The sequence below is a fragment of the Camelina sativa genome, chromosome 2 (assembly GCF_000633955.1).
Source record: "Camelina sativa cultivar DH55 chromosome 2, Cs, whole genome shotgun sequence".
Lineage (NCBI taxonomy): Eukaryota > Viridiplantae > Streptophyta > Magnoliopsida > Brassicales > Brassicaceae > Camelina > Camelina sativa.
The window spans coordinates 26,727,406-26,737,771 of record NC_025686.1 but is presented as its reverse complement, the minus strand read 5'-3'; the positions used below and the strand labels follow the sequence as shown (position 1 = coordinate 26,737,771).

General features: G+C 38.4%; 4 protein-coding genes across 5 annotated transcripts in view; 1 reads left to right on the top strand and 3 right to left on the bottom strand.

The window, feature by feature from the left end:
- Nucleotides 1-1,305, bottom strand: part of LOC104757169 — a 3,854-nt gene extending 2,549 nt beyond the window's left edge. The window contains exons 1-6 of the mRNA XM_019231465.1: nucleotides 1,060-1,305; nucleotides 844-972; nucleotides 649-759; nucleotides 516-562; nucleotides 312-430; nucleotides 13-222 (exon numbers count right to left, since the gene is read on the bottom strand). Of these exons, the coding sequence (XP_019087010.1) occupies nucleotides 13-222; nucleotides 312-430; nucleotides 516-562; nucleotides 649-759; nucleotides 844-963 (607 nt within the window). The 5' untranslated portion in view covers nucleotides 964-972; nucleotides 1,060-1,305. The remainder of the gene's footprint in view (nucleotides 1-12; nucleotides 223-311; nucleotides 431-515; nucleotides 563-648; nucleotides 760-843; nucleotides 973-1,059) is intronic.
- LOC109127153 lies at nucleotides 1,515-5,739 on the bottom strand (the record flags this gene model as incomplete). Its single annotated transcript, XM_019231463.1, is given in 3 exon segments — nucleotides 1,515-1,601; nucleotides 1,689-3,602; nucleotides 5,511-5,739. Coding segments are annotated over 3 exon segments (2,013 nt in total), but the record flags the coding sequence as incomplete, so codon positions are not given.
- LOC104740863 lies at nucleotides 6,065-6,984 on the bottom strand. The gene is made up of 2 exons (XM_010461589.2): nucleotides 6,713-6,984; nucleotides 6,065-6,631 (listed from the first exon to the last, which is right to left on the bottom strand). Exons 1-2 carry the CDS (start codon nucleotides 6,876-6,878, stop codon nucleotides 6,204-6,206), a joined length of 594 nt encoding a protein of 197 aa, XP_010459891.1. The 5' UTR covers nucleotides 6,879-6,984; the 3' UTR covers nucleotides 6,065-6,203.
- The window catches only part of LOC104740836 (DEAD-box ATP-dependent RNA helicase 30), a 3,801-nt gene continuing 1,074 nt past the window's right edge, over nucleotides 7,640-10,366 (top strand). Inside the window, exons 1-9 of one of the 2 annotated variants that reach the window (XM_010461557.2) lie at nucleotides 7,640-7,859; nucleotides 7,953-8,434; nucleotides 8,516-8,695; nucleotides 8,798-8,959; nucleotides 9,050-9,204; nucleotides 9,356-9,448; nucleotides 9,542-9,627; nucleotides 9,714-9,940; nucleotides 10,051-10,149. In XM_010461557.2, coding sequence (XP_010459859.1) covers nucleotides 7,804-7,859; nucleotides 7,953-8,434; nucleotides 8,516-8,695; nucleotides 8,798-8,959; nucleotides 9,050-9,204; nucleotides 9,356-9,448; nucleotides 9,542-9,627; nucleotides 9,714-9,940; nucleotides 10,051-10,094 — 1,485 coding nt within the window. In that variant the 5' untranslated portion in view covers nucleotides 7,640-7,803 and the 3' untranslated portion in view covers nucleotides 10,095-10,149. Of the gene's footprint in view, nucleotides 7,860-7,952; nucleotides 8,435-8,515; nucleotides 8,696-8,797; nucleotides 8,960-9,049; nucleotides 9,205-9,355; nucleotides 9,449-9,541; nucleotides 9,628-9,713; nucleotides 9,941-10,050; nucleotides 10,150-10,366 lie in introns of those variants that run through there. The other variant, XM_010461549.2, reaches the window with a different exon arrangement.

Below are 10,366 nucleotides of genomic sequence, written 5' to 3'. Positions count from 1 at the left end.
GGCCTGCGATACAGTATGTTTTTGTGTACTTATCAAAGAAAATAAGGAAGTACAGAGGTATGGAACGAGCTGAATCAGAAGATGGGAGTTTAGGTATTGAATCTTGTGTTGGTTGCCTGGTTGGTAATTGCTTTACCTTTAGCGTCACGTCAAAAGCTGAATTGTATCTGGTTGTAGCTTCTGCAGCTGCTGGCTCTGAATCTTCTCCAAGGTTTTGCAAATCTTGAAGATGGCGAACAAAAGAAATAAGAATTATGAATCCCAAACAAAATTATTCAAATTATTGGTCAATTGAGAAGCTTTCTAATAACCAGGGTCTAACTGGTGATGCTCTTCCTCTTGAATTTCATTTCCTGGTTCCATAGAATCATCTTCCACCGTCTTTTGTGATGAAGATGTATTTTCCGGTTCAAGGTTGACAGAAGGTTTACTGTTACATGTACGAAGATGCTTTGCTCAGAGAGAATCCAAAAAACAAATTAAAGCATGCGAAAAATGACTACTAAGGTACTTACTGTTCAACAGTCTTATCACGCGGTCTAGACTTGCTCGTTGAGTTTTTCTGTTGCACCATGAAGACCACTCATCCTTACAACTGATTAACCAAAAAGTCAGAGAAGCAAATAGAGAGTTTAGAACTTCAGAGACCTTATTTTTCTTCTTTGATTGTGGCTTCTTCTCCTCCTCGATTAAAAGATCTGCTTCTGCTGCATCTGCTGCATCTGACTTGGCTTTGTATTCCATATTCACGATTTCATTCTAGACAACATATAAGAAACAATTCAAAGCCAAAACTAGACGGATAATGAAATATCTCTGTATATAACCGAAGTTTCAACCAACCAGCAAGAAAGGTTTCAGCAGTTGAAGGATATAAGTGCGGTTGTCAAAAGCAGAAAGCCTTGTGAGGCTGTTTAGCAATCTAATCCTTGAATTATCAATCAGCAAAAATTTTGAATCCATTAGAAGAATCTGCAAGTCATGTAGATACTTTTAGATGGACAATTTTATGTTATTATGTTGTTCATGAATATTAAAAGTTTAAAACCATGGATGAACCTTTTGGGTGACCACTGATTTGAGAAGGCATACGGACTTCAACACTTTATTGTCACTGAGAGTTTTACGTTCACGTATAAGATTCAAGCAATCTTCTATATCAGGGGAATCAAACGTCGGATGCAATGCTCCTTCCAGGATATCTCGTATTGCACACAAGAACAACAATTTTGTAGGGAAGGAATCTTCAGAAACTTCCTTTTCACAAAAATCACATACAAGAGATGAATATAAGCTCCACTGGTCTTCCGGCNCTCGATTAAAAGATCTGCTTCTGCTGCATCTGCTGCATCTGACTTGGCTTTGTATTCCATATTCACGATTTCATTCTAGACAACATATAAGAAACAATTCAAAGCCAAAACTAGACGGATAATGAAATATCTCTGTATATAACCGAAGTTTCAACCAACCAGCAAGAAAGGTTTCAGCAGTTGAAGGATATAAGTGCGGTTGCCAAAAGCAGAAAGCCTTTTGAGGCTGTTTAGCAATCTAATCCTTGAATTATCAATCAGCAAAAATTTTGAATCCATTAGAAGAATCTGCAAGTCATGTAGATACTTTTAGATGGACAATTTTATGTTATTATGTTGTTCATGAATATTAAAAGTTTAAAACCATGGATGAACCTTTTGGGTGACCACTGATTTGAGAAGGCATACGGACTTCAACACTTTATTGTCACTGAGAGTTTTACGTTCACGTATAAGATTCAAGCAATCTTCTATATCAGGGGAATCAAACGTCGGATGCAATGCTCCTTCCAGGATATCTCGTATTGCACACAAGAACAACAATTTTGTAGGGAAGGAATCTTCAGAAACTTCCTTTTCACAAAAATCACATACAAGAGATGAATATAAGCTCCACTGGTCTTCCGGCAGATTCCTTCTCCTTTCATCTTCAATCGTACAAAATTTCTCAACAACATTAAGAGCTGTATCAAAAATCAAGAACTGCACTTTCTTTGCATATTTGGCCCCCAGAGTCCTACATGTGAACTGAACAGCTTTCAGAACAGCCACCCAGATACTAAAATTGTGTTCCCTGATAGGTCTGGGAAAAGTCTTATCCACTGAATTGTAGTCAGTTAACCAGGATATGATATCATCTCCATGAGCATGTGCCTTGGCGTAGTAAACACTTGGATTATAAACTTTGATTGTTCCTTCATCATCAAATGGAGCATCATTGTTTTTCAGCAGTCTTTTATCCAGAAGCAGATACGAATACTGAGGATCAAAGTCGATCTTTTCTTTAACTTGAGTACGAGCCAAGACGCTGTCCACTGCTCTGCAAACCAGATCTGTACCATCATCCCTTTCACACTTGATGGTTTTAAGAAAGCCTAGGATTTGATTGAGTTCATGGCATTCTAGAAAACATATACTCTGAGGTGTTTCCACTATGTGATAATCGACAAGATTCTGTTCAGAAACTCCAAGTTTTCCAAGATGCTCAAGTGGATAACGCATCACCCAGTCTCGGATGCTACATGAGAGAATTTTACGGTTACAAAACGAGACAAGGAGCAATTTGACTTCCTTGAGTAACTTACTCCGCTCTTCATCCACAGCTATAGGCCATTCTTTGGACCATCCATTCTTAGATGCAAACGCTTTCACATCTGCGAGCCGGTTCTTGATCATTTCAACGGCAGCTACTGCGTCTACTGGTTCCCAACTTCCAACAGATATCTTACGAGCCCAATCTTTTCCTATCCTCATGACCTTACCCTTTTGTGATGAAATTTTAAAATCTGCAGCATGTTCTTGTTCAAAATGATTCCTACATTCTTCAGCACTAGAGAACTTCTTCAAACATTTAGTTCTACACATCCAGAATGTCCATTTACTGTCTTCCCTTGCAGAAGCGAGAACTTGCTCCAAAGCATCTCGTCCCTCCGCTTTGTAATGTTCTACTCCCTCGACAAAACGTAAAAGATTTGCTACGCTTACTTTCATAAAGTCCCTTTTCATCTTAACATCCAAACCTAACCAATACGACCTCAGTCCTTTATACTCATGCTTAAGCGGCGGCTCTGGACTCTTCTTTGACTCCAAATCAGTTAGTAGCTCGCACTTCTTTGTAGAAGAAGCCTCGGACTCAGCGATGATGAACTCTGCTTTACCTATTATAGTCATAATTTCTTTGACGTTACCGTCCCTTTCTTTAATATCCGAGCAGCTTGAGTTAGTTAACTGTAAACCTTCTCTCGCTTTGCTCAGGCATTTCTTGGCATACATCACTGACTCAAGCTCTTGGGCTAAAAAGCAGAGAGAACATGCAGAGAGTGGTGATATCCCAGCGTTTTCAAAGCATTCAACGGAACCCAACCTATATGCGAACTTCAAGTCAGGGTTCTCTTGTATTTTCGCTAGTTCTAAGAGTATATAACCTTGATCGTTATGAAGAATACTTGAGTCCTCGGCTTGCTTATGGGCAAAAATCAAATCTTCAAGTATCTCCAAGGCCTTGACGTGGTTTCCATTAGCGACGAGTTCTGTAGCTTCGTCGTAGAGTTTTGCGGTCTCATCAAAATCCTTGTAAGAAGAAGAAGAAGACGACTCCATTAGTAACGATTTCTCAAGATTCTTGTGTGTTTCTTGGTCTACACTCTAACGTGATTATATGATTCAGAGAGATTTGTGAGAGGCGGGAACTATAATAACCGTTTATAAATCGCTGGCTCGTGAGAGCCACGTGACACCACAAGGCTTCATTAAAAAAACAAACAAAGAAACCCAATTTGACCATTGAGGATTTCTGTCGAACACCTTGTGTGCATTATTCGTTTGCGATTTTTCGGGAAAAATGTAAGAAAAAAAAAGAAAACCCAAAAGCTGTGTAGCTCTTTGAATATGGCGAATGGTCTTCATGTTGATGATCGAAGAATAAATTTCTTGAAAATATTTGGACTTGAAATGATCAACAATTCGCAGACGACGACGATGATACAATCACACACACAAGAGCTTCTTCTATATTTTGAAAGCAAAAAAAAAAAAAAAAAAAAAAAAAGACAAGTCAAGAAGCACGAGAGGTTGACACGTGTATGACTCTGGTTGGTTGATGCGTCTTTTGGTTTGTTTGGTTGCTGAACCATTTTTGTGCGGAAGACTCTCTCCTGTCTGTGTTGCTTGTTGGGTCTATTACATGTTCAGGAAGATGATTTTTTTTTTTTTAGTTTCCAAAGACAAAGAAAGATCGTAATCTCAAGTAAGCTAGTCCTGGTGCTTGAAAGATGAATCAAAGAATTTGAGTCTACCTGTACATTTGACTACCATTTCAGTGTTTCAACTCTAGTTCCGTTATCCTGAATCATTAAAACAAAGAGTAAGGAATTAAGCAAAGAGGAAAAATTGATGTTTTAGTTACTGGTTTGGAATCAGCCATTGTGAACGTTAGACAAGAATCTGTTCTCAAATATTATTTTACTAGAAGCTTAACCTCACCACCTGTCTCCTTTAATTGTATGCGCTTCATATTTATATCGTTTCATACAGATATTAGATTATGTGATTATAGATATGGGAGTCTTAAAAGGAGAAAGATCAGTGGGACTAGTTTTCAATATCAATGTTGTTCTGATGAAAATGTCAAGACAAGTTTGAAGTAATTCTTGGGTTTGGTGCAGTGCAATGAGATCAGAAAGATGAGTCCTGCTTTACCGGTAATTGGAAAACCAGTCGTTGACAACCAACAAGAAGAGGATGATAATGAAGCAGAGGATGATGATGCAGACAATGCAGAGGAATCTGATGGTGAAGAGTTTGAGCAAGAAACCGGATAAAAAAACTCTTGAGGCTGGAAACACAGACAAGGTTCATTGATGGAATTAAGATTGAATTATTAAGGCTACGTATCTGAACCTTCTTCTGCTAAAACCACTGTGATTCTGACTTTGCAAGCCATTTTTTTTTTTTTTTTTTTGATTTTTTTCAATAAGTTTTGGCTACATTCATTAGTCGTAGATGATTTGTGTAGTTCATATGTCTCAAAATCTCATGGTCTTTAGTTTGTACATTGAGAATAAAACATGTGGAATGGTTTTGTTGTGTGTAATTTTTTGGTGGTTATTAGATACTATTGTTAATGATGATGACATTTTCCTAAATTCAAGTTCAAAAGTGATGACTTTTAAATAATACTAGCATATACTGGGGTTTAAAATGAATAAACTTTGCTTGCTTTGGTAAAATAGAAAAAAATTGTGATACTTTTAAATTAAAAATGCTATAAAAAGAAACCATTTTACGTGTACTGTGTCTGCTGATTGATTGTTCAACAAAAATTTGAATTTGTAATATTTTAAGTAGGAAACAAAAACATTATATGGTGCTGCTACTCCAAAAGTGATATTTATCTATTATAATCATTGAGCAACTTCTAATATTTTTTGTGGAGTCCCAAGTTTTTAAAATTAACAAAGAATGGGACAAGTTGCTCACCAAATTCCTCATTCTTTAGTCTTCTTCCTCAGTCTGTCTCATTCACAAAGTTGCGCATAATTTGGAAGTCAACTAAAATAGGCCGACTAACTATTTTATTTTCCTTTCGATGGTCCTTTTTCGCCAAGTGGGATTCTTAACGTAATATAGATGGAATAAACAAAAGAACTCCGTGTGAGTGTCCTTCTCTAATCCTGATGAGACAAGCAAACAAAGAAAAGCGAATGTTAAAATATTTACTTATCAAACAAGAAAAAGCAAAAAAAAACAAAGAACCTCGTTTCGTGTGAAAATCTGACACGTGTTGAGGTAACTAATCAACCAGACTACACACGTGTCCACATCCCCGACACTGACACGAAATGGTTCTCGCAGTATTCGCCACGTATCAACCGTATAACCAAGAAAAGAACGTCGTACGTGCAAACACGTCTTAACGCCCGGTTATATTCTCCGTCAAAAAATTAATTAACTCCGCCGGTTACGTCCTCGACCGGGAAATTTGTATAGGAAAAATTTAATTCTTCTCTTCACAAAAAAAACCCAACACACCGTAAAAAAAAAATTCGAAGATCCTAAATTTAATAAATCCCAAGTTTTTATGTTTTCGTCATCATCAAAAGTATTCGTATATCTATGGCGTATATTCGATTTTTTTTTTCTTTTTTTCTAAATTGTCCAATATCCTCCAATTCAATGCCAGATGAGCCTGGAGTCTTTGTGTACACGACACGTATAGTAGCAGCAATGAGATTCTTCCGATCTATGATTGAATCTTCTAGGAACAAGATGATCCGTGGCAGGTAAACAATACCGGGTTTGTAAATATCTTCCGTACGCCGGAGACGGTGAGTTCGGCGGTGAAGGTGTGACGGAAAATGGCGATTTTGGTGATCGATCTCCGCTTGACGAAGACGAAGATGATTCGCGTTTATGCGAAGATCTCGGAGGCGAAAGAACCGCTCGGATCTTGGCTCCGGTGAGGCGGTCGTACTCTTCGACGATGTTTGATAGTTCTTCTTCTGATTTAACGGAGATTAGAGTCTCGAGATCTCCGTTTGGTAATTGACATCTTAGATCAACGGAGTAACCGCAGAATTCAAATAGTTTCTTCATCAGCTCTGTAGAAACGAAATCAAAATTAAAAAAAAATCGGAAGTCGAGAATACGAAATTTGAAGTGGAGTGGAGTGGGAGACGAACCTGAGAAAGAGATAGAACGATCGACGGAGAGGACTCTGGTGTGACCTCCAACGTAACGGAGATTGCCGTCGGTGGAACGAGGGAGGATTCTGCCACCGTAACTGCAAAGAAATTTTAGATTACTACTTCCACTGTTGTTCTTCTCGTTATAATCAACCGCCACCATTGTTTCTTTTTAAATTACGAGGAGTTGGGAGAGAAGAAGAGGGAAGTTTATAAAATGTTTTGGTTGTGTGGTGTCTTAAACCGAGAAGAAAGGTTGCAGGTGTATGGGTTTTTATAGGAAGGGAGTGCGTGGGATGGGATCCTTCCGCGTATGGACCTTGTATGGGGCATTTTGGACAATTCTGTTATTATTCCAATAACGGAATATTCTTTTATTTTTGCTTGATTCCATTTAAGAAAGAAATCTTTTTTTTTTTCTTTTCTCCATAAAAGAAATCTTTTTTTTTCTTCAACAAAGTAGAGAGGGTCATTTATTGTAGACTGATTCTTCTAAACAAAAAACTAGTCATAGAAATAATCAAATACTGAATGCTGATTCGTTACTGGTCTCTTCAAATGTTAATGTTATATGTTTTGAATGTTGACTTTATTCAACTGTAAGAAAAAAAAAAAAAAAAAAGAAGAACCATACATGGTATATTCCAAAAAAAAAGAAACTGTATGGATCGGTGTAGATGGTAAGTCTGAAAAATCCCATCACTCTTCTCAAAAAATCCATGATACTTTCGTAAGAGGATCCAAGAAAAAAAAGAGAGAAGACAAAAACCATAGTCCAGTGGTGTGTAGCCCATTAAGTAGGTTACTCATGGGCCATGGCCCATCTCTGATTGCCACAACAAAATAAAGGAAACAAAAAAAGAACAAAAATAAAATTGGAAATTAGGGTTACTAAATTGGGAATATTACTGTCCAAAAACGAATCATAAAAAAAATATCTTAGCTTTTATCTTTTTTTTGTTCCGTTTTGCGGCTTTTCGTCGTCTTCCAGCACTCAATTCGAATCTAAGGTTACTACGCTGTTGAAGAACTTAAGCGAGAGAGAGAGAGAGACAAAAAAAACAACACAAGCAATCTCTAAAGTCACGATGAGCTCCTATGATCGTAGATTTGCTGATCCGAATTCGTATCGCCAACGCTCTGGGTAAGTGAAATCAATCAATCAATCAATCAACCAATTTCGTCGTTTCGATTTCCTTCGATCTGTTAACCCTTATATTTATCTGTGTTACTCTAGCGCCCCAGTTGGTTCGTCTCAGCCAATGGATCCTTCCGCCGCACCATACAACCCACGATACAGTGGTGGTGGTGGAGGAGGATATGGGCCGTCTCATGTAATGGCAGGTGACAATTCCGGTTATAATAATAATCGGTACCCATCTTTTCACCCACCCACTAGTGGTTTCTCTGTTGGTCGCGGCGGTGGAAGAGGTGGTGGTTACGGTCAATACGGGGATAGAAACAACGGAGGGAATTGGGGAGGAGGTGGAGGGGGACGTGGTGGAGGATCGAGTAATAGAGAGCTAGATAGCGTTTCTCTTCCCAAGCAGAATTTTGGGAATCTTGTACATTTCGAGAAGAACTTCTACGTTGAGAGTCCTTCTGTGCAGGCCATGACTGAGCAAGATGTTGCCATGTACAGAACTGAGAGGGATATCTCTGTTGAAGGTCGTGATGTTCCTAAGCCTATTAAGTTGTTCCATGATGCTAATTTCCCAGGTATTTCATTTGATTGCTCAAAGTTTTTGGTTGGAGATGTGATAATTTTTATCTAATTTGGGTTCTTGGTTCAATGGTTAGATAATATTCTTGAAGCAATAGCTAAATTGGGATTTACTGAGCCAACACCTATACAAGCTCAGGGATGGCCAATGGCTTTAAAGGGTAGGGATTTGATTGGTATTGCTGAGACTGGCTCTGGTAAGACATTGGCTTACTTGTTACCAGCTTTGGTTCACGTAAGTGCACAACCTCGATTGGGTGAGTATTATTATAACTCTTTATCAGTAGAATCATATTTTAGCTGCGTTCTTTTTTTTAAGGGGACATGTTTATTTATGTGTATCGTTGTGGTGTTTATAGGTCAAGATGATGGACCAATAGTGTTAATATTAGCACCCACGAGAGAATTAGCTGTCCAGATACAAGAGGAATCAAGGAAGTTCGGGTTACGGTCTGGTGTTAGAAGTACTTGTATCTATGGTGGTGCTCCTAAAGGACCTCAGATTCGTGATCTTAGAAGAGGTACTTTATTTTTCATCTCGAGTTTGTAGTATTTTCCATGTCTGGTTCTTGGATGGAGCATAAAACTTTATGATTCATTTATCTTGTCAGGTGTTGAGATTGTAATTGCTACACCTGGTCGTTTGATCGATATGCTGGAGTGCCAACACACTAATTTGAGGAGAGTGACTTACCTTGTGCTGGATGAGGCTGACAGAATGTTGGACATGGGATTTGAACCTCAAATTAGAAAGATTGTATCTCAGGTATTCTTGTACTTCCTCCAAACCTATCATGTATGTAGTGTCATTAAGAAAGGGTGCTCGACCAATGAGATTCAATCGCTCATCTTTGTTCCGTCCTATTTGTTAGATAAGAACCATTACAGATTTTGTTGAAATTGTGTCATGTTCGCAGATCCGACCTGATAGACAGACACTTCTTTGGAGTGCAACATGGCCACGAGAGGTTGAATCTCTTGCCAGGCAGTTTCTACGAGATCCATATAAGGTTTAACTTAACATCTGTTTAACTTAATTAGGATTGATTTGAATAAAGTAGTGGATGTTTATGTTGTGCACTGAAAACAATTGTGTTTCGTAGGCCATTATTGGATCAACAGATCTAAAAGCTAACCAGTCTATCAACCAAGTAATCGAGATTGTACCAACGCCAGAGAAATACAACAGGTTCTTAACTTTTCTGTAACTAGAGAAGTAATCTTTCTTTGCCTTCTTTTTATGATTTTGTGCTTATGCTTTTTCTCGTTTGATAGGCTCCTTGCACTGCTTAAACAGTTAATGGATGGGAGTAAAATTCTAATATTTGTGGAGACAAAGAGAGGGTGTGATCAAGTGACTAGACAATTGAGAATGGACGGATGGCCAGCGCTTGCCATACATGGTGACAAGAACCAATCGGAAAGAGACCGAGTTTTGGCAGAATTTAAGAGTGGACGAAGCCCGATAATGACTGCCACTGATGTAGCAGCAAGGGGACTTGGTAGGATTTACCATGTGATACAGTAGAGAGGATTAGAGTTAGACCATTTCGTTTTCTTGGGGTTAAAAGATTAGAAAAAAAAAATGTCGCCTGGCTGCCGCTTTCCACAGTTTCCTCTGGTACTAGAAAGAAAAGGAAAAGGGAGTTTCTTTGAAGAATTTGTTTCCCGCATCCATCTCCCGGGCATGGAGCTGATTGGTTTTTGAGCAGCCTGGGCGACTGACACCCGATTGCATAAATAGTGTTTTAACGACAGTCACACACACTCCTTATCCCTGCAAGTTAAGGTGGGCACATTTACTTGGAAAAATGTGTTGCTCTTAGTTTCTTGATCTTTTCAGATCTGCAGATGTAGGGATAAGGGGTTCTGTTCATCCTCCTAGGCTTTAAAACACCAAATTCATTTACACAAATAGTTTTCTGTTC